This window comes from Melanotaenia boesemani, chromosome 18 (genome assembly GCF_017639745.1).
Source record: "Melanotaenia boesemani isolate fMelBoe1 chromosome 18, fMelBoe1.pri, whole genome shotgun sequence".
NCBI classification, from domain to species: Eukaryota; Metazoa; Chordata; class Actinopteri; order Atheriniformes; family Melanotaeniidae; genus Melanotaenia; species Melanotaenia boesemani.
Window position 1 is genome coordinate 27,068,615 of NC_055699.1, and position 24,537 is coordinate 27,093,151.

Sequence of the window (24,537 nt, forward strand, 5' to 3'; positions counted from 1 at the left end):
GGCGAGTAAATTTAAATACAGCCTAAATCTACTACTCTAAATAGTCTTCCGGTCCAAACTTGTTGTCCGTATTACACAGAACATGCATACAGACATAAAAATGCAATAATAAAATACAGGCTTTACCTGAAAGGGGAATAATGTAAAACAAACACGAGACACGGTGTTGTAATGGACGAGCAGAAGCAACAAGTTTCCCCTACGTTCACTCAGGCATAATCAATCGAGACACGATAAGTAGGTCAAACTCTTCTAACACAAAATCTTGAGACAAATACCTATTTAAAAGTCATGTATAATAAGACGAACTGAATAACATTTAATCAATGGCATTTTTCAAGCATGTTATCAACCTAATTTATCTTTTAATAGCATTACGGCTTAAAGACCCAAGTAGTCGATCATAGATCATCGATCATTCGATCTGTAATTCACTGTATACTTGTTCTGCAACTTCCATTTACCACAGAATAAATTGCCTTTATTTTTCCCTTTTTGGCACTATGATGGTTATAAGCAAATACCATACCATTTTTGCCACATAGTATTATCAAATTATATTCTTTTGCTTTACATCTTAGCAAAAATTTTAAAACCATTACACATAGCTATGGTAACTAATTTTGTTTTTCTTTATAACCTGTGCCAGTGGGAGCATGTAGATGTTAAACAGAAGAGGCACCAGGATGGAGCCTTGGCGAACTCCACATATAATTCTTGTCTGCTCAGATGTAAAATTACCTATTGACACAAAGTACTTTCTATTCTCTAAGTAAGATTTAAATCAGTGTAGGGCAGTGCCAGAGAGGCCCACCCAGCTTTCCAGTTGTTTAAGTAATATATTGTGGTCGACTGTATCAAATGTAGCGCTGAGGTCCAGTAAGACTAAGACTGACATTTTTCTGTATTCAAACATATGGCATTAATGACTTTGGCCAGAGCATCTCAGTGCTGTGGTGCTGTCTAAAATCTGACTGGAAGACATCATAGCAGCTGTTTTGTGTTCAAAAGTCACTTAATTGATGAAAAACTGTTTTTAGATGATTTTACTTACAGCGCCAGGACCAGCAGACTGAAGGACAGCTTCTTCCACCAGGCTGTCAGGATGCTGAACTCTCTCCCTGCCCTGCCCACAAAACCTCCAGACTCTGAACCCGCCTCCCATCAACTCTGTACTGTTCATGGACACTTAACTTACCAGTATATAAGCTAAACCTGCACAACTGCCATGCCATTTGCACTACTGAATTCATTTTGCACTATCCGGTTTTCTTTACCCAATATGTTGCTGCTACTTGTGCCTTTTTCATTATTTATATTTTCTTGCTTTTATTCCTTTTATGTAGCATAATATAGTTTTTTATATATAGCGTAGCAAAGCAGAGACCTTTTCTTTTACTTAAAGATGTATGTTAAATGTTTATTGTCTGCACCTTGGGTCTGAGTGAAAAGCAATTTCGATCCTCTGTATGTCTTGTACATACTGCAGAATTGACAAATAAAGTGACTTTGACTTTGACTTTCCTTAAAAAAGGATGATTTGAGATCGGCCTGTAGTTGCTCATTTGTGTCTTGTCTAGATTGTCTCTTTTTAGCAGGGGTTTGATTACAGCTGTTTTTAGAAGTTCTGGGAAGATGCCTGAAATTAAAGACAAGTTCACAATCTGTAACAGATCTGGCTCCAGAGTCTTTGAGACCTTTTTGAAGAAACCTGTGGGCAGGATGTCCAAGCAGCAAGAGGAGTTCCGTTGACATTAAATGTCGCCCAGGTCTTTGCTGTTAATGCTGTTAATGCTGTGTCATGGTGTTTAAACTGGTTTTCAATGGACACAGTATGTCTGTTGAACCTGCTGTTGATGAACCAACTACTTGTTTGATATTCTGGATTTTTTTCTGTTTTGGCAAACTCATTGCAGCCTTGGTGGAATAAGGTTCAGGTGCTACTGATTTAGGAGGGTTTGTTAACCTGTCGACAGCAGTGAATAAGGCCTGATCATTATGATTTTTTGCTAATAATGTCAGAGAAATAGGACTTCCTTACATTCCTCAGCTGTAAATTATAAGTGTGAAGGTTCTCTTTATACATGTCATGTATAAAGAACCTGTAATGAATTTGTAGATTGTTTTTCTCCGTCTGCGTTCGGCTTTCAGACACTCTCTTTGTTCATTTGTCACCAGTGTGGAATTTCTCCACACATGGAGACTTTTTCTTTCCCGAAACAACCTTCACCTTAAAAGGAGCAATAGCATCCATAATATTTAACATTTTAGCATGTTAACTAGTGACAAGCTCATTGGCTGAATCCCCTGACAGGGCAGGGGTTAAAGAGAAGACCTGGTTAAACATCCCACTCGTTGTTTTCAGTTATACACCATTTCTTTGATCACCACTAGTGAGACATTTGTGTGAACAGGAACTGTACACTCAAAGAAAACACAGTAATGATCAGACAGGCCCACATCACACATAGTAACCTTGGAAATGTCCAAACCCTTCGACACCAGTAAATCTAGAGTGTGTCCTTTATTGGGCTCTGTTATATGCTGAGTCAGGCCAAAGTTCTCCAGACTGTTACTTAGGTAACAGGTAACTCGCTTTGTCCTGAGGGTTGTCTACGTGGATGTTAAAATCACCAACAATAATTACACAGTCAGAATCTCCACAGATGACAGCAACAGTTCACTAAAACCATCATAAAATGCTGCACAGTGTCCGGAGGCCTGTCAGTATTTAGAAACACGACTCTGGAAGAGTCAGTTAAAAAACAGTTTCAGTTAAAAACATAAAATCAAGGTTGAGTTCAAAGATAAAATCATTCATTAAAAATTTTCTTGCTAAAGACCTAATATTTAATAAACTTGAGGGGTTTAGAATAGTTTACCCTATGTTTGGGGGCATGCTGTGACTCACAGGGTATGTTAACTGTACTTAGAAACCTTTTAGAAAGCAGCACTCTGTATTCTGACTTAGCTACTTTTCTCCTTCTGTTACCAAACAATCCAGATATTCGGGAACCTTCTAATAAACAGGGATCCAGCTGGTCCTGGAAAATCATGGCTGCTGTTATTCAGGCAGCCTGGACCCTCCACATACATCCCAAACATAAAGCTGGCGCCCTCCCTTCAGCCGCTCTGGTGGCGGGTTTATGGGGGGTCTGGGGGGTAGATCTGAGTCCAGCATGGACCCGCTCCATCATCTGCTTAGTGAATTTCAGGTGAAAAGGTGGGTTAGGATGATGATGACCTGTTGGGGGTTTGGCGGGATGTGGGTCCACCATTCTGGTTCTTGGGTTGGAGGCAAATAAAGACCCTTCCTCTTGCCTCTGCCAGTGTCTCTGTTTTTGGAGGCTGGGTGGGGGCAGATGCAGCTCCTCCTCTGCGTTTCCACTGGGTTTGGTCTATCCTGTGAGATAACTCCTCCTGTATTTTAGGCCTGGTGCAGGAAGTAAAAAGATGTTGCCAAAAAATGTAAAAATTGTTAATAAAATGCAGTTTGTTGCACATGTCGCTATCAGCCAGTTATTTAGTGGCAGTCATCTACTGAATCTTTCCTCTTCTGATGGGGGGCACAGGTCCACTGATGAAAACAGCTGCTTTCAGAGAGCTCGCTGGGTTTAACAGTCCAGTAAAGTCTTGTTTCAGATCCTCAGATTGTTGCTTGTATACATCATTTCACCCTGTATGTAGAACAATGTTTCTCACATTTGGGTATTCAGCCACGGCTTTCAGAATTCTCTCCTGTGTGTTACTGATCAGATCTTTAGGAAAGCAGAGGACTTTGGTGTTTATTCCCCAGCCTTTAGCTTTCCCTGTGGCCTTTTCCTTTCTGACCGATTTTCAGTCCTCACCTCGCAACCCTGGGATAGATGGTCATCCAATAAAGATCAGGAGTCCTCTGATAGCGGGGCAAATCTGTTCTGCAGGTTCACATTCAGCTGCTTTGGAGGTTTGTTGTCAACCTTCCCAGTCTTGATTTTCCAGTCATGTTTCCTACCATGTAGAGGGGTAAAAAAGGTTCTTTGTTTTGTAGGAAGTGGAGGCCAGTCGGTCTAATCACAGACTTCAGCTCGCTGCACCCGGCCTGTGATACGTTGTCCTCCCTTTTCCAGAAGGCATGATTTACTTTTTGGCTGTGCACCAGTTCCAAGGAGGGTTGCTACGCTACCTCTTTCTTGGTAGTGTTATCTGTGCCTTTTAGACATCTGTTAACTTGCTCACCTCTGCTGTTGTGGGTCAATGACTAGGTTGTTTCATTTCCATGCAGTCCATTTACTTCAATATTGACTTCAAGGCGGCAAATTTCCGCCTCCAGCACTGATATCTTCTTAAAAAGGTAGTCTTGGTAGTCATCTGTGGACATGGAAGGCATCTTGCTGCTCGTAAGCCTAGCATTAGCCCCTTTCCAAGCTACTTAGCTTTAGCTGAGTGCTACATGCATGCTTCAGCTGCGTGTAGGCCACGCACACGGCGCGCTGAAGATAAACATTAAAAGTTTCTATTAAAATGCTTCAGACGCAGTGATTTATAGGAATTCAAAAACAACTGTGGGTGGGTTTGTAAGTAAAAAGGAAAACAAATCAGTATAAAAATCAATAAAACAAGTGAGAGCAAGCAGCAAGCGAGTGTATAAGTAAGCAGGAAGCAGGAAGCCAGGACCAGAAAAAGGAAGGAAAACCTCCATCAGGACCAGAACTAGGGAGGATGGCCATCTGGACCCTTTGGGGATGATGATGTTTGGCTGTTAGCGTAGCTAATGTAGCTGGTGGTCTTGGATCAGCTGTATGAAACCGGACTGAACATGTGGTTTGATTGGTTGAGAGATTTCACCTGTTGACAGTTCAGGTTCTTCTAAATCAAATCAAATCAAACTTTATTTATATAGCACTTTTCATGCAGGATTGCAGGACAAAGTGCTTCACATTATAAAAATGCTACCCCTGGTTTAGAAGGACGTTAACTGGCTGCAGGTCATCAGGAGACACGGCGATGTAAAGTTGTGTGTCATCAGCATAGCTGTGAAAATCAATGCCATGTCTCCTGATGACATCCCCAAGCGGCAACATATACAAATTAAAAAGTATCGGGCCTAAAATTGATCCTTGGGGAACCCCACATTGGATTTTATGGATTCTTGAGGAGCATGTATCCATACTTACATAAAATTGGCAAACTGTGAGATAGGAGTAAACCCATTTAAGAACAGTACCTGAGAGGCCCATCAGACTTCTGAGTCTGTCTAGTAAAATCTCATGATTAACTGTATCAAAGGCGGCACTAAGATCCAGTAAAACCAGGACAGAAAGTTTCTGAGTCTAAGTTAGATCTAAGATCATTAACAATTTTTAAAAGGGCCGTCTCGGTACTGTGGTTTGTCCTAAAACCAGACTGATATTTTTCTAAAATCTTGTGTTTATTAAAAAACTCATGCAGTTAGATAAGAACAGCTTTTTCTGTCATTTTACTTAGAAATGGTAAGTTGGATGCAGGTCGGTAGTTATCAGGAATGTTCGGATCTAAATGACTCTTCTTCAGAAGGGGCCTCACCACCGCTGTTTTAAAGGCAGCAGGGAAGACGCCCGTCTGAAGAGAGCAATTTACTATGTTTAAAAGCTCAGGCTCGAAGAAACCATAAAATGTTTTTAAAAGTGATGTGGGAATTGGGTATAAAAGGCAGGTTGTTGGGTTTAGTTAGGAGAAAACTCGACCAAGCATCTTTGCATCAACCAGGAGAAAACTCTCCAGTGTTTCCTCAGGTAAAAGCAAAGCTTCAGTCCTGTTAAAATCAACATGTCGTTGAGATAAAAGACTGGATCTAATAATATTGATCTTACTTGTGAAGTGGTCTACAAAGTCCTCGCATGCAGTGTCTGATGGAGGCATAGAGGACTTGTTAAAATCTGTGTTTATTAAAAGATCAATGGTTTTAAAAAGGAATTTTGGGTTATTTTTGTTATCTGTAATGAGGTTTGAATAGTAGAGTTTTCTTGCCTGTTTTACTGAATTATTGTAGATTTTGAGATGGTCTTTTAAAATTTCATAATGGACTGTTAATTTTGTTTTTCTCCATTTCCTCTCTGCTCTCCTGCAACTTCTTTTTAACTCATTAATTTCCTGACTTCTCCACGGTGTTTTTGATTTAACTCCTAATGTTTTTGTTTTAAGTGGAGCTGCTGAGTCAATGGCTGACTTTAGTTTACTGTTAAAATGGTCAACAATAAAATCACACAATGCAGGTAAAATCTGAGCAGGAGTTTGGTTTAAAATTTCAGTAAAATTTGCAGCCACTTCAGAAGTAATATATAGTTTCCTCACAGTTCTCACCGAGGTCTCCCTTTGGCTAAAACTGGTGATGTTAAAAAACACACAGTAGTGGTCTGACACAGCCAGGTCAACAACAGAGGACACACCAGCGGACAGGCCATAGGTAATGACCAGGTCCAGGGCGTTTCCTCTGTTGTGAGTAGGCTGTGTTACATGCTGATGAAAACCCATGCTGTTTAAAATGTTTAAAAACTCGTTGGCATAGGGATCACCACTGTTATCAATGTGAAGGTTAAAATCACCAGTTATTAAAATCTTGTTGTATTTAATATGTATGGTTGATAAAAACTCTGAAAACTCTAATAAAACAGGAAGGAGGGTTTGGTGTTCTGTAAATTGTACTGGATAAAACAGGCGGGTTGTTAAAAAGAAATGAATGATGCTCTAAATGAATTGTAATTTTTCAATGAGATTACTTGTGCTGATAATGACTGTTTAGCAATCGAAGCTGTTCCACCGCCTTTCTTACCTCCCCTGATAAAATAAAAAATAAAAAATTTAAATTTGGGGGAGATGCTTCAGTGAGAATTACTGATGCATCACTACCAAGCCAGGTTTCCGTTAAAAAGAGACAGTCAATGTTATTATCTAAAATCAGATCATTAATAATAAAAGATTTGTTTGATAGTGATCGGATGTTTAAAAGAGCCATGTTGAGTGTTGTAGGAAAGTTCCGTTGTAAAGTTGTGGATATGGGTTCTGAACTGGGAGCTGTATGTATGGGACATATACACCTGATGGTAGAAGTATGTGGTTGTGAACAGACATGTCTGTACTGTCTACTGGTGATGTGTACTGGTATGTGATGTATCTGAGAGGATGTTTTAACTGGGGGAGGTGTGTACTGGCAGGACCGTCAATCTGAGAAAGCTTTACAGGATTGGAGGGTGAAATCAATGTTCATGGTGAGAAGATGTGAGCCTATGTGATTTGGATGTATGCCGTCTGATTTGAAAAGGTGAGGTCTATTGTAGAATGTGGTGAAGTTGTCGATGTATGGAATACTAATAGAGTGACAGTAACCTTTTAACCAAATATGAAGTTGGCGGATGCGGCTGAACTTGACATCACCGTAGCGGGGTGAAGGAAGTGGACCAGAGTTGATGCAGTGTTTATTTATCTGTTTGATGCTGTTGATGATGTTAATAAAATCCATTTTTAGAGTCTCTCAGTTCTGACTTCATATGGATCCTTTTTCCTTCTTTACACCTTCCTGAGGTCACTAATTCAGATTGATATTTAGAATATAGTTTCTTGGGCTAAAGCTGCTTGCTACTAGTTATTGATGTCTAGTTATTGATCAGTAGTTACTGATGAGACATAAACCGAATGGGACATTAAAATGACATTATTTATATGGAACTATTTTATCTTTTTGTGGAAGGATATTTCCCTCATTATTGACTCAGATTTCAAAGAAACTAAAATCCTGATTCACTCAGAAAGTCCAACAGAGAGGACACTATGAATTATGGGACATCATTTCCAGCTGACCATATTGATGTAGACATGCACACACCAACAGAGGAGTGTTATCTGAGTGTGTCTGCAAACTGGGGGGGTTGGAGGGGGGTATCGGTATCACTGCTGTCTTTGGAGTGTTGCAGCTCATCAGTTCAGACTTAGATCAGCATTCATCCCAACCTAATCCCATCCACCTCCCCCGCCTCCCCCACCCTCCCCCGTCTCCAGTAATTGCTTCTGTTTGTTTATTAATAGCTGTGTTATCTTCAAAGGTCCAGAGCGCAGGCTGCCGAGTGCTTGCTGCGTAGCATCAGGGTGGCGTGGCGGTGTCCTCTCCACCCCAACCGGTCCAGGAAGATGGCCGCCCTCCCTGAGCCGGGTTCTGGTTCTGGTTTTGCTGGAGGTTTTTCCTTCCTGTTGAAAGGAGTTTTTCATTTCAGCTGTCGCCCCTCAGGATGAAGGATTGGATCGAAGTCATGATTCAATGCAATCTGTTGGTTTTCCTTAACTAGGCTGTTATTGATTATGAATTGGCTCAAAATGATTGTCTGTAAGGCCTTGAGATGATGTTGTGAAGTGGGGCTATACAAATAAAGCTGAATTAAATTGAATTGACTTGACATGAGATGGGTGTAGCATGGTAGAGTGGTGGTGGCACAGTGGCATGGCGGTGGCCTGGGAGTGGTGCGGGGATGACTCAACTTTATTTATTGAGCACTTTAAAACAACGTCAGTTGAAACAAAGTGCTGAACGCTGCATAGAAGCAAAAATTTTAAAGTAAAATAAAATGCAAACTAAAAACAGAAATAATAGCAGTTAAATGATAAAACAAACAATAAAACAATAAAGACAAGAACAAGGGTGGAGGGCGGGTGACATGGCGTGGTGGTTGCTCAGGGGTGAGGCATGGCCCGCATCGTGCAGTCAGACACCAGACCTGAAAGGAACCCTGGGGAGTCCCTGAGAGTTTGAACTGGAGACCGAACGCCCCCAAACCCCCCCTCAACCCCCCCCAACTTTGCTGCTGGGATCCTGCCAAGACCATTGAGCCAAATTAGCTCCAGCACCGGGCTGGGAGAAGCATCCTGGAAGCACACACAGGGTGGATCTTATTTGAATCGATGTGAGAGAAGGTTGGTGTCTGAAGACGGTAAACAGAGTTCAGAGACATGAAAAATCAGGATCATCCCCACAGAAAAATGCTACGAGACAAAAACCCCGCCCCCCCCACCCCAGATTTCTTCTTCTCTTTGTTGGGATGAGAGAAACTTCCTCTCAGACAGCGAGGAGGAATGCCACCGAGACTCAAAGACAGAGATGAGAGGAAAGGCTTTCAAACAAGTCGATTACAAATGTCAAATAAGCCGAGCGTCTTAGTCTGCGTATCGTTTTCAGAAAGGGATTTTTCTCTGCTCTTTATCTGCTTGCCCGACCATCACAAACTGGAACGTTCAAATAATCACATCCAGCAGCAGAACAGCTTCTGAGAGCCGGAAAACATGAGAAAAATTAGCCGAGATGTGCAGAGATTTTCACATTTATCCTGGTAAAGCTCAGAACGATTTAACAGGGCCTGCTTCTGTTTAACATTTTAAAGATTTTCAAGGATTCAGACAACAGGAATTATGACATTCAGTGAAATCATCCAACATGATTTCTGATGGCAGAACATATGAGAGATGGAGCTCAACTTTAATGGCATATAAATGAGTTGGCATATAAAAGTTGACCTTGAGAGAAGAAAATGTTTTAATGTCTGCTTTATGGTACTTAGAGATAATGGCTGGCTTATTAGGAGGAGGTTTTCCCTGGTTTTAGAGGCTCGGCGGATGAAGAGATTCCTGTAAAACTTCAGCTGCTGCTGACAGTTGTAATAATAGATGCTGCAGAGTTCATAGTCACATGGTTCATACGGAGGCCGTTGCTGCTACAACTGCTTTCTCATTGGTGCTTCTCTTTATCCTGATGTGTCTTCCTGGAACCGTTCAAAAATGACTGTAATTCACTCATTCTGCCAGCCGGTGACTATTGCTCCTTTATTTACTGCTTTATTTATTATTTTTGTCCAGGGTGGATTTACGTTCTTTGGTGGATAATCAGCTCCCTCTGTCATGTTACAAATATTTTAGTATATCTTTTCATGAGATAACACTATATAAATTAAACTTTGTTATACAGAATATCAAACTATGAAAACTAAACTTTGATATTCTGTATGTTAAAGTTTCATTTCTATAGTGTTGTCTCATGAAAAGATATACTAAAATATTTTCAAAAATGTGAGGGGTGTACTCACTTTTGTGAGATACTGTATATATATATATATATATATATATATATATATATACATATAAAAGTATTTCTAATAATGCCCCATGAAGATGAAAAACCTGTGAAGGAGCCTGATTTGGACAGTAATTTTTTCTTATAATTTGCCTCCATATTCAGATTGAATTTAGTTTTTCAGCAACGTTTCATTCATCTGTCGTCACGGCAGCCGGTAAAATTAAAGACTGCTTCTAAAAACCAATTCATTTCCTGCTGCCATGAAAAATGATAAATAAATTGATTATAAATCTGTTTGGGAGAATGAGCTGATTGTTTTAGTGTGTGAGTGATGAACAATGAGAGCGCTGTTACCACGGCAATAAAAGATGAAGAAGCAGGAAAACAGTGTGAGACAGATGGAGGAAGAAAAGAAGAATTATGTTTTTACTGAAGCTATGTGTGTTTATGGATGTGGAGTCTCATTTAAGGTTTAATCTCAGACCTATATTAGCTGAGAGAAGTTACTGATCTTCCCCTCAGCTGGTCCTCGGTTTTAAAAGGCTGAAATCTAAACCTGGATGTGAATTTAGGAGGAACTGCTGGATGAAACCAAACATACGGCCAGCAGTCTGCTGCAGAGCTGGGTAATGTAGTGTGATGCAGCCTGGTGGTGAGAAGTCATTTCTGCCAATATGCGGCGTTCAGTGGGCTTGTGTTGTTGGGTGGAAGTAAGGCAACATTGGGCAGAAACACAGAGGAGATGCATGACATTCGCTCTAATGTAAGAGAAAACCAACAGCTTCAGCTTTGCTTCTCATAGCCGCCATTCGTTGTGGATTTCCAGCTCAGCTTTTCAGTGTTTTGTTCTCGGAACAGCTGCAGTCTCAGGTCATCATGTCCCCCTTTGTTAGAGGAGACAGACCACCAGGTTTCTAAGACTTCATGCAGGTGTGCAGGAGTTTGGTGGCACAGCTGGAAGAGTATAAACTCTGAGAAGAGAGTATTTTAGTTACAGCTGCTGTCGTGATCAATAAAATTCTTTCTTTTTTCTTAAAGGTAGTATTTGTAGAAATGTGCTGGATCTGGCACTAAACCAGAATCCCTTCAGCTGAACATAAGAAAGTTAACCCTTAAAACTCAAGCAGATCTTCTACCATCATTATCGTCTCAGGAGCAGCAGTGTGTAGCTCTGTGGGGTAAACTGTGATGGATATTTTACCCTTTAGGTGATCTACGGAAGTTTTCCAGGCATTTCTATCCCGTCCAGGAGGTTTACAATCCAGCCACTAAATGTAGTTTTATTTTGAGACTATCTGGTAAATCCACAATGATCCATGATAACATTATTTATCACATTTCCATCATAAAAAGATCACTATCACTACTATGTTGCTAAGAGACCTCTATTTAGACCTGGACATGATGATGAAGCCACTTCCTGTCAGACTTTCCACCAATCAGAGAGCTTAAATTTACTGTAATGTCCAATCAGGAGCAGCCAAAGATCAACCAGTGAGCAGAAAGTTCTATGTTTGTCTGAGAAGGAGAAAAATAATGCTCCTCTATGGCTGGAATGAAGCCAAGAAGACGTTTCTGATGCACGGTGGCGCCAAAAAGCAGCTGAGCTGGAGTTGGTTTAGTGAGGATAGCAGGTAAAGGGTTCATCTTCTATATGTAGTTATATATGATGAAAAAAAAACACCACATGGACCAAAAATAGCAAGAAATAACTTGAAGTTTAAAGGATTAAACTGGCAAACTTGGCCTCAGAAAAGCTGGTAACATCTTGAAAATTATTTCTTTCAGGTGTCAATCACCTGAAAATGAGTGCAATTTGCTCACACTTTAACCTGCACAGGTTCCATTTAATTCCTCACGGGAACATTTAACTGCTCTGCCTGATTGTTACTGGACCTCCTCCTTCATTTTGACCTCCACTCAGGTGGTGCCAAGATATGGAACAGTTATCACAATACTGGGAGAAATAATGTTGTGTGGCAATATTACACATGTTCCAGTCTTTCAGACTTAATCCGCTTATTATTCCGCTTCTTTCCTTCCCAAAAGGAATTTCTGTGCTCTAACTCGTCATGCAGGTAAAAAAAAAAAAAAAAAAACAACAAAAAACTCACTAAAACTTGGAGTCCCATCAGGGGAAGTAAACCTAGACCTCTGGTAGAGATTTATTGCAGCATTTATGGGAGAAAAAAAACAGCAAAAATGTGTCCTTTTGAAAGTGAAAGGACATCTAGCAACCAAACACCAACACTGCTGGTGGAAATTTTAACAAACAAACAAAAAACAACATGAAAATGAGCTACAGAGCTTTTTGGCAAATCTGGAGGAATTCTAAGAAAAGTTAATTAAATAAATAGTTTAATTAAATGTTTTGTATTGAAATATATAACTATAAGTTTATTTACAGTTTATTTAATTTGAACCTTTTATTTTTGATTTATTTTTATCACTGCGTCATTTTATTGATCATATTTACATCTTTTTCAAGTTCCTGCTTTTTTTGTCTTTTTTATTTGCGGTTAAGATATATTTAGTAAATTTTCTGTTTATAAGCCTAACTTGAGCTTTGAAATGAGTTTTTGTAGAAGCCTTGTTTTGTTCCATAAATTATTCTCCTACTGGGAGTCTACAAAAATTTATTGATTTTGTTGTGTGTGCTAGTAGAATTATAATTCAGTAAAATATCATTATCATTTCCTTTAAATAATTAGTAATTAATATGATAAGACTGAACTGTGAGAGATATTATGTTTAATATTTTAAATGCACTTTTAAAGTATGTCAGTGCAATGTGAAAACCTGATGAAAGGCCAAACACTGACACTTATCGCTGCTGGAATTTCAGGTAAAAAAAACAACATGCATTTTTCACATATTTTGTTTTTGGGGGCGCCCCAGTTGAGGTTCACCTAGGGCTCCTCATTACTTTAGACTGGCACTGATGTTACATTATGTGACATCAGTAGCTGTGACATCTACCAGAAGTAAAACAAACTTCAGCTCCTGCTTCCGTTCTTTTCGGCAACAACATGTAAGACCAGATAATAACAGCAGACTGCTTTACTTTGGTCAGCTGAGGAGGAGAAGGGAGGTAGAGCACTGTACCATCATCATGACAGACAAAGGAACGAGCAAGCTCAGAACAACCGGAATTAATTTAAAGTAGAATAAACGTATGCATGATCGAGGAATTGTTCAATTCAGATTTAAAATGAGAGACATTTTCATTGGGAATTAGATGTTTACAAGGTCATTTTAAAGAAAATTTAATTTTTATTCTGAATTAAAAGGAAATTCAACAATTTGTTTTACTTCAAGTGATGTCAAGCACTAAATTTACCCCTCAAAGTTATTCAGAAAATGTTGTCAAATAAAGATCTTTCATGCCCATAGTTTCTCCTGTAATTCTAGAAATTTTACATCAAAACTTAGACATTTTTCTCTTCTTTCACCCAGTGCGACCATCATTGTAATAGACCTTACCTTTTTCTCTAAAATCCATGCAGAGCACAGAGTGCTTCCACTGCAGCCCACAGTCTTAGCATTAGCTTCTAAAATGGGAGCCTGTGGTCTTAGCATTAGCTGCTAATGTGGGAGACTTTGGTCCTATTTATTCACTGGAAATATGGGACCCTTTGGTCTTAATGTTAGCTGCTAATGTGGCAGCTTTCGGTGTTAGCATTAGCTGCTAAGACGGGAGCTTGTGGTCTCAGTGTTAGATGCTAATGTGCGGGTTAAAAAGCTGCTAAACAGACTACGTGTGAAGGCTTTACATTGTTTATATTCCGACTTCCTGCTGCTGCACTTCATCTGCTTTTCTTTTATGTTCCACTCACGTGATGGCATCTCTTCGTCTTTTGTGTCGTCTCATGTTGAAAGGACAGAAGTAATGCAGTTTTTTTGCTTTGCCTTGTGTTATCTCATGCTGTGTCATGTTGTCCTGTGTTGCTTTATGTTGTCTCAGGTTGTCTCATCCTGTTGTCTCATGTTATCTCATGTTGTCTGTTGTTGTCTCATACTGTTGACTCATGTTATTTCATGTTGTCTCACGTTGTCTCGTGTTGTCTTTGGTTGTCTCAAGTGGGGGTGATCTCAATGTTTTCCGCAATAAAGGCTATCAAAGACACCCATAAAATATGAAAAGATTTCAGGGAGCCATTCTGCTGGGATCTCAGCTTCTCTAACTGTAAGCATTGTAGAATATTTTGTAACCCTGGTTACATGTAGGAGGGAGGACATGTTTTGATTTGATTTTAACAGGAATAGCCCATCAGGAAGGCTATGGTGCATTGCACATAGATGGATATGTCTGTGGATAGGATCAGACCAAATGTGGCTTTCAGAGGGTCAGGGCTAATCAAATACCTGCTCCAGAACATGTGCAAAAGATCACCAGGTAACAATTACCGTTGTACACCGGCATAAACCGCTAGAAGACAGTGGCATTTGCCATTCTTGGACGTTCTTGGTGTGGACAGCGGTATAAGAAAGAACAGCAAGCCTATGTCTGGACAAAGGAACATCCATCCATCCATTGAATCAGAGTAATCAACTACGCTACATCCACAGGTGGTGTACCATAATGGGATAGTCTGTCAGAAACTGATTAGATGGTACTACTTGGTAGGTAATCTGTACGATATAACTCTTCACAACTCATACACTTAATGTATATTCTGCATTGACAAGAAATGTACTGTAATCAATTCAAAGAAATAAGTCATGAACATCAATGGAAATTAAACTTTATATATCGATACATAAATAATATACTAATTGGACTTTACATTCTAAGAATAAACATACAAACACATGAAGCCTAAACTGTGAAGAAGTAACATGCCTGAATAACATCTACAGCTGTAATCAATCCGTTACTGTCTTTGTCCACATACTGTCACTTGCATTTGCGTTCTGTCGGTTTTATACCGAGAGGAATAGCAGACTGAGCAACAGTGTTTTATACAGCGGTATATATAATGACACGTTTATTGTCATCATTAGCTATACCTATTACTAAAACGTTTCCAAACATGTCGCAAACCAACACAAAAGATCAAACTGGTCTATTATAGCTTAGATGGTTTCATGGTTGGGGCGGTGTGGCTCAGTGGGTAGAGTGGTCATCTTGTAGCCTGAGGGTTGTCAGTTCGATCTTCAGTCTGTCGAGCTCATGTCAAGGTGTCCCTGAGCATGACACCGAACCCCAAATTGCACCTGATGGGTCGTGGTTAGGGCCTAGCATGGCAGTTTCCGCCATCAGTGTGTGAATGTGATGTATAATGTAAAGCACTTTGGGTATCATTCCAGGTACAGTAAAGTGCTATATAAATATACAGACTATTTACCATTTACCATATAGCCTACGTCCTCTGTTTCCACACAGTGGAGATTAATCTGTGCAAGCCTATGCATTTTGTCTTTTATTAGGAGTTGGCACTAGTGTGAAAAGTCTGCAATCAGTCCACAGTGGCAAACCACTGTGGCAACACCGTTGAGCAAACGGCAACTACCATTACAGAAACGGCAAGTGTCATTGCAGGAATGGCAAGTGCCGTTGTAGCGAGAGTGGCTGGCTGTTTACCGTTTTTGGATCTCTGCGCTGCTGCCTGCAAGAGGTTATGCTAAACAATCAAGCTAAGAAGGCAAAGTTAGAGAATTTATAGGCCAGAAAACTGCTGCTAAATCTGTTTATGTGTTTAGTGCAGGGGTCTGCAGCCTTTACAATCCAAAGAGCCATTTTTCCCTCAGCCAGCTAAATAAAACTCCTTTAGAGACGCAAATTTTAAGAGACCTTTGGAAAAAAGACCACTTATAATTTTTGATAAATATACTATAGGACATTCGCTGTCATGTTTGAAGAACCACATTTTTATTTCTATTTTTAGGTTTTAAATAAAGAAAAACAAAAAAGAGGATAAACAGACTTTCTTCTATGGGATGTAGATGATTGTGGAAAATAATGTAAAAAGGAAAAAAAAGCCCATAGTTTCCAACCTAATGACAAGAAAAGTAGATAAAAAAAAATATTCCTGGTACTTTTAGTGTAATTATGTTGTGGAAATTCAGTGCAATTATTCCATGAAAAAAAAACTTGAAATTGCTCAAACCTGCACTAGTTATATCTATTTTCAAAACATTAGTTAGTTCTTTTGCATGTTTAGCCATGTATCAAGAGCCATTGTGGAAGGTCCATCGACCCAGTAGGTCTTTTTTAAAAAGAAAGTACATTTAGTGCATAAGAATGCAATTAATCGCAATTAATTAGGATTAAAAATTTTTGTTGTTGCCCAGCACTACATATATATATATATATATATATATATAAATATATACACACACACATATATACACATACATACACTCACACATATTTATACATACAAATATAGATACATATGTGTATATACATACACATTGTAAAATGACCAAACAAAGCCTGAGGCAATATCCACAACACATGGCCAAACTTCAACGTCTCTGACCCAGAACAACAATGGAGGGAAAACGCAACAAAAAAAAACACAAAAGAACAGTCTCAGCAGGCAGACTATTTAGCCACAAACCAACCTCACGCCATCACGATCAGCCGTCTGCTCTGAACAGGATGCCTTAACAAAGGCTTTGGCTTCCACGACAGAAGATAACCTTCTCCTACTTCCCTCTTTAGTTGTAATGGCAAGCCTCACAAGAAACAACAGCGCGGGTTTAAAGCCCGGCTCGTAAAGCTCAGACATTACCGCATGGTATTCATGCAGCTGTTCCATCACCTCGGGTGTGTAATTCTCGTAGATCACAATGGGTGGGCCTCAATATTTCAGTGAGCCTCTCTTGGATCGGGCCTCTCAAATTATTATTTCCTTCACCCTGTATCTGTGTAACCGAACTATGTCGGGTCATGGTCTTTGGTTGGCTTTGGTTTAGCAGCCAAGGTTGGGTGGGCCCTATCGCATTCCAGAGGTCAATCCAAAACGTTGGGGCTGAAAACTTCCATCAGGAGCTCTGAAAAGAAGGTGGTGGGTTTAGGGCTTTCAACAGCTGCAGGTAAACCTACTATCCCAATGTTATTGTGGGAGCTCCGGGACTCCAGTTCACACACCTTTGTTAGCAGTTTAGCATTTCTTGCTGTTAGCCTGGAGCATGTTGCCTCCAGGTTTAACAAGCTCTCATCCTGTAGGTTGCCGTTTTATTCGAGTGTATCTTCTGGCCATGGTCCAGCACTTTGTTGTTGATATTTTCAAGCTTACCCTCGAGTGCTAAAATGGCCATCTTGAAGTCTGCAGAGAGGGCTTGGCGAAGGTCATCTAGCAGCAGCGTTAAAGCAGGTATGCTAAGGTCTTCGATGTTTTTAGCAGGCGAGGCATGTTTTACATTCTGTTCTTTGTGTTTCGCTTGGATGACGGAGGTCAATGGGATTCCCGCATAAGCTATGTGATAGTCTGAGGGCACAAAAGGAAAAAGCAATTGGGAGAGCCCATCCCGGTGCATGTTCACTTCACCTCCGCCATCTTGTCTCCACCGATTATTTCTGCTTTTAAAACGGCCTGTGGGGCTTGGCCTCTTCCTCTCAATTTCATTCATCTCTCCTCCTCCTCCTCCTACTCCTCCCCCCTGCAAACTGAAGGCAACCTCAGTGCCAATTTCATGGGAGGATAGCGAGCAGCGCAGCAGAAATTATCCACTGCAAAATTGATCTAAACAATCGCAAAGTGGAACAGCGAGGGAAAGCAGGAGAATGAAATTGGGAGAGTCTGTTACCTTTTAGAACTTGCTTTAAAATCCCTTAGAGGGAGCTGGGCTGCTTACAGAGAATGCTAATAGCTGAAGTCATGACAGGAGAGAAATTTTTATGTTTTTGTCATTTCTAACCTACTTTTTTCTCAGTTGAAGCCTGATAAGTACTCACCAGTCCTCTTTAGAACAAAAGGTAGCAGAATGTGCTTAGGTAGTCTGACCCCGGCTGATGTTACACTAAGCTGCCGTGTTTGATTAATCACTGCTGCAGGATGATGAGTCAGTGAAGCTGTTAACACACGAGTAAATAAAAACATACGGTAAACAGGAACAAACAGGGAATCTGATTCATGGCATCAGATCATTCAGTGTAAACATGAAGCTCCAACTAGAACAGCATCAGCTCCAGGCTGAAAACTTCAGTTTTTATCCTAGTCCAGCTTTCACATCCAGAATAATCTGGTCCCCAGTACCAGTCTAAACCGGGAACCTCAGTTTATCCTAGTCCAGCTTCTACCTCTAGAACAATCCGGTCTCCAGCTGGAACAGGCCATTAAAAAAACAGCAGAATAACCTATAAATAATGTTTTACTACCAAGATCCAGATGTTTGCAATTATTAAAATATATTATGAACAACCTGTAATTTATGGAGGAAAATAAGTCAAGTTTCAGCTGTATGTTGCCTCACTTTATCATGTAAATATATTTTATTCATCTCTCCACCACCTCCTCCTGTCTCCTCCATCTCCTCCATCACTCATTTTAAACCGAAGTCTGGTTACAGAAAGTCTTTAATCTGTGGGGACCAGTTTTACCATCAGATTTACAGTTTAGAGGTTCTTTGAACTGGTCCAGTTTACTGTGTTCATATAAACCAGTTCATAAAATAAAGATCCAGCTATGTAAACCAGTCAGATCTTCTCCTAGATTCCTCCATCCTGAACCAAGTGAAATTTATTTATACAGCACATTTCATTCATTAGGCAGCACACTGAGCTGTAGATCATGAAAAGAAATCACCATCATCATCATCATCACTGTCAATGTAAATATGCAGGAAAATAAATTCTAAAAGAAAATAAAAACTTTCTAAATGAAAAGCTGTGGCAAATAAAAGGTTACCCCAACCCACACATAACGGGTCTGTTTTAACAGAAGCAGATTAGGCATACTTTGTCTGACATAAATACTTAGTCTGGAATATTTTTCCATGAAGAAAAGATTCCAAATGTTTACTATATCTCCACTGTGACTGGCTAAAACCAGGCTTGAAATTATGAAGCTTCAGTTCCTGGTCCTGCTGCAGGATGATGGCTAAACCAATCAGGTCTTCCTGTTAGCAGGAGCATGACCAGATCTCTGTGGTCCAGAATGTGTCTGCTGTCTGTCCATGTTTATCCCTGAAAAGAAAGACTGAGCTGTGGCAATTTTTTTTTTTTCCTGAGTGAAAATCAGCATGTGCACCCAGATCTTGTGTTTCCATTAATGATTAAAACCAGTTTATTCTGCTGGAACGTCTGATTCAAGACTCGATACAGGTTTAAATGATTTCACTGCAGAGACTTCTCACAAACCTTAGTGAGGATATTACAGATTCCAAAGAGAGAAGCAGAAATAATACTTCTGTTGTACCTACTGATATTTGCAGGGCAGTGTTTTCACTTTTCAGGAAACAGAAAGAGATTTTCCATCCGACAGAAAGAATGTGTAATTTTAGTTGTTTGAGGGATTGTGATTGGTTAACAGGATCACTGATTTCTCTGTGCAGACAGTGAATGCATCTTTTCCCAACCCAGAGAACTGTGATCCTGGAAATCATCTGGAATTATGTCTAAAAATGACCCTTGATAAGGATAAAATTCCTTATCAAGAACATGCCGCAGGTGTTAAACATACCATTAAACACGTGACCGCAGGAACCAACGGGATCAATAGAAGGTTCTACAGGTCCAGTAAGGCCAACGTATGTCTGTTTTTTGTTCCACAGATTTGGACCTGAGGCACGCCCAGGTGGTGGCCTTATCAACAGGCACTAAATGCATCAACGGGGAGTATCTGAGCGACCAAGGACACGTGGTGAACGACTGTCATGCTGAGGTCACAGCTCGGAGAGCTCTACTACGCTTCCTCTACTCCCAACTCGAGCTCCTCCTGAGGTAACAGATCTGCTCTGCAGCTAACATCTGTTTACACCCTGATTCCTTCCCACACCATCCAGGTCTTCATTGTCTGAAAGGTAGCAGTATGACTCATCACTTATGGTAAAACTGATCTGTCTTCACTGACCTCTGCTTTCTTAGTACATATGTTGGCTTTAACTGGATCTTTTTGGGAGTTTGGGTCATAAAATAAAACACGATATTTGCATCAGTGATGATTATTTCAGATGCATTAAAATTAACTTTGAGCTCGTTTACATGACAGTCTAAATCTGATAACAAGGAGTAATCTGATTACTGTAATAATCTGACCTGACTCGTCTACATCCATGTTTAAAATGCAATATTCCCCTGTTTAGGAGGGTGCTGTTGAGCGAGCTAGAATGTAGATGTGTCTCTTGTGTCATTTAAATGCCAAAACAATCATTTTAAGACTACAAACAATGGCAGCTTCAAATACTCAAAACCAGTTGGCAAAACAACAATGTAGCACCGCTCAATCAGACACGTCGTCGGCTGCAGTGGCTAGCTCAGCTACTTTCAAGGGATCGACTAGCAGCATTTCACTAACACCGCAGATGTTCTCTGACTCACTAAACTCCCTCCAAGACACTCTCTATGCAAAGATTGGGGCAGCCGTTCAGACACTGCATGCTGATATTAAACTGGACATTGACTTGGTGAGGAGTAAGCTATTAGCAGCGATCACTAGCCTGCTGGCCTCATTAACTTCACATGATACCCGACTGAAGGAGCTGGAGAAAGCTGATGAATACACTGGTGACTGCACTACTGAGCTCCGCGCCACCATCTCCCACCTTCAAGGTGATGTGATGGATCTGCAGGCGAAATGTAAGGACTTGGAAGGACTTGGAAGGCCTTGGAAGGCCGTTCCAGGTTAAACAATTTGTGGCAAACGAGTATTAAAGAAGGGCTGGGAATGGTCAGCCTACACAGTTTGTGTCTCAACTTTTGAAAGACATCCTAAACCTGAGCAAAGCCCCGCTGCTGGACAGAGCCCACAGATCACTGTACGAAACCAAAACCCAGAGACACCCTGCGTGTGCTTATTGTGCGTGTGCACTACACACATATGGTGGATGAAATACTGCGTAAGTCATCTCGGAGCACCCTGATGCACAAAGGGAAGACACTCCATATTTATCCCGACTACACTACGGCAGTGGCTGGAAAAGTAAAAAAGAAGCTGGGATCCGTAGAGGGAGCCGAGTATGGGCTGCGGTTTCCGGCTACCCTTCGTGTTACTCTACCGGGGAATAAGGAACATACCTTCGAGGATCCTGCCCTAGCACAACCTGCATCCTCTTCCCCTGGACATGAAGTACAGCCGCTAATGAAAACAAGCCATGCATCACAGTCATTTTGTACTGGCCATCTCCTTCTGGACATTGGTCTTTGAAAGACTGTCACACTATGGAACAGTATAGCTGCTCTTAGATGCATGGACAGCAGGCAGGTATGTTTCTCCTTCCTGCTATCATCATTTGTTACAAGGTACACGTATAGTCCTGTGTGACACTGTGAGATTAATAAAACTACCAGCAGCAGGACAAATACTGTATATTACTTGGTGTTTCTGAACACAATGCTTGGCTGTGCACTGTGATGTGGTGTGTAATGAAACATTATATAATGTACACTTGCATGTGAGTGTTGTTGAGAGTGTTGCTGAGTTATGTTCACATTTTATGGCTGTTGAATGTGTGGCTATAGTAATGAGAGAATAAATCCGGTTTACTTTATACTCATTATTCTCTTAACAATTTAGACAGTTCTGTAGATAATATGTAAAACAGACCTTTAGCTTGCGACTCTTATGTTAATAGAAAATATGATGGGATATTATGTGCACCTATGTTGGAGAGGTGCAAGGGGTGGTTTTTGTTTTGTTTTTTTCTGTTTTATGCCTTGGTGTATTTTTGCTTTGTTTTTGTTTGATATTTTACAAAGTACATCTCTTGAGATGATTTTTTGAGATGAAGTATTCAAGTGGAGGTCAAATTATGTACAGGTATCAGGACATACTATATAACAGCTTTATTCTATAGTACTTACTTAGGAGGTTACAAAGCCCCAAAGGATCATCAATAACATTTGCCAGTTGGAACGTCCATGGGCTGGGGCAACCCACCAAGCTTAATAAGGTTCTCTCTCACCTTGATAGCCTGGGATTAAAAGTTTCTTATCTGCATGAAAGGCATTTTAAAAAGTCGGATTACACGAAGATACACAGACGTTAGCATAATCATATCTTTCTCTCTTCAATAGCAGGTCAAGAGGCACAGCTATTCTGATCCATAAATCTCTGCAGTTCACCCCTTCAGACATCATCGCAGACCCTCAGGGCCGCTATATAGTTGTTATCAGTCATATTGTTAACACTCCTGTGATATTAGCTAACCTTTATGCACCTAATTGGGACAATGGTAAGTTTTTCTCTGATTTGCTATATAGTTTACATAATTTGGACTCCCACTTTTTAATTCTAGGTGGTGATTTCAACTGTTGCCTCAATCCAGTATTTGACAGGTCCTCATCTAAGCCCTCCAAATTATCTAAACCTGCCCAAGTAAATTAATTTTTGTTTCAAAGATTACGTTCTTTCAGATCTGTGGTGAAGCATGAATCCGACTCCTCTGACTTGTTCCTATTTTTCTCAGGTGCATCAGATATTTTCCTGGATCGATTATTTTTTAGTAGATTATCGATTACTTTCTTCAACCAAAGATTATACAACGCCATAGGCATGTCAGACCACTTCCCTCTTCCAGCCACTTTTTGGTTTGTGCACAATACTCCTAGACCTTGCTGGAGACTTAATTCTATTTCATTGTCCCAAGAGGAATTTGTGCACTTTGTAGCTGACCAAATAGGATTCTTTGTTGAGGTTAATTCCTCTCCAGACATCTCTTGTAGAACCCTGTGGGAGTCACTGAAAGCATATATAAGAGGCCAAATAATTTAATATATATCTTATAACAAAAAGCAAACTAATCAAAAAATGTCAGGCATAACTGCCCATAGAACGGACATACACAAACTCCACTTGCCTGACTTATTGAAGGAACTGCTGCTTGAGAAAAATAAATTTGACCTTATCAACCAGTGCAGCAGAAAACATGGTCTGGAGATCTTGACACACATTTTATGAATCTGGTGACAAAGCCAGTAAGATTCTTGCCCACCAACTTCAATGAACTTCACAACTTATCACAAAGATTCAAACAGCTGAAGGTTACACATATGACAATACAATAATAAATAATATGTTCAGAGATTTCTAAAGTTCAATATATTGTTTTGAGCATGACCCTTCCCCACATTTGACAATTTTTTTTCCAAAGCTTGAACTATATCACTATTAGTGAAGAATCCAAGAACATATTATGATGAAGAACTGAATGTGGCTATTAAAACACTTCAGAGTGGCAAGAGTCTGCGACCAGATGGATTCCCATCTGGGTTTAAGAAATTTTCAACTTACCTAATCCCTCACATGCTGAACATGTATAATGAATCCCTTGAATTAGGTGCACCACCCCAGTCCTTAAGAAAGACATAGATATCCTTAATTTAAAAAAAAGAGTAAGAATCTCAGCCATTGCGAATTGTATCACCCAATCTCACTATTGAATGTAGATGTTAAGATTTTAGCCAAGGTTGTTAGCATTGAGATTAGAGAGAAATTTCCCCTGACCAAACTGGATTTATAAAAAATAGATTTTCTTTTTTGAAAATCAGACAACTCTTAAATGTAATTTATCATGATTCAGATCCTACCCCACCAGAGCTTATTATGTCCTTGGATGAGGAAAAAGCTTTTGATAGGCTGGAGTGGAGGTTTTTGTTTTATGCATTAGATAAATTTGGGTTTGGGAAACAATATATTAAATGGGTTAGACTTTTATATTACATGCCAGTAGCACCAGTCTGTACCAATAGGGTGAACTCTGAGTATTTTATGATTCCTCATGGAACAAGGCAAGGCTGCCCCCTATTACTGTTACTTTATGCATTGGCCATAGAGCCTTTAGCAGTAGCAATAAGGCAGGATACTATAATGACTGGCTTATACAGAGAGGAGCTAGAGCAAAGAATTTTGCTCTATGCGGATGACACATTACTGTTTGTTTCACACCCAGACATCTCTATGCCCAGGGTCCTCTCCACCCTCGAGAACTTCAGTAAAATCTCAGAAAAACCTTCAGAAAATTAAGATATTTACTATTAACTTACAGGCCCACTCTTTTTTTCACTCATTTCCCTTTAAGGTTACTCATGATCAGTTTACATATTTAGGATATTTAGGGGTGCAAATGATAAATAGTATAGACAGACTTTTCAAAGGAAATTTTAATCCATTAGTAGCTAAGGTAGAGCAAGATCTTGAGCGCTGGATGCGTCTTCATCTGTCATTTGCTGGTAGAATAAATGTTATAAAAATGAATGTGCTGCCCAAATTTAGTTATCTTTTTCAGTGCCTCCCAGTGTATATCCCCATGTCATTCTTGAAACGCCTAGACACTCTTAATTTGGAATAATTAAAGTC

At 40.0% G+C, this 24,537-nt stretch overlaps 1 protein-coding gene across 1 annotated transcript in view; it reads left to right on the forward strand.

The window, feature by feature from the left end:
* adarb2 (adenosine deaminase RNA specific B2 (inactive)) overlaps nt 1-24,537 on the forward strand; it is a 248,811-nt gene that overhangs the window by 203,134 nt on the left and 21,140 nt on the right. Inside the window, exon 5 of the mRNA XM_041968539.1 lies at nt 19,796-19,964. Within this exon, the coding sequence (XP_041824473.1) occupies nt 19,796-19,964 (169 nt within the window). The remainder of the gene's footprint in view (nt 1-19,795; nt 19,965-24,537) is intronic.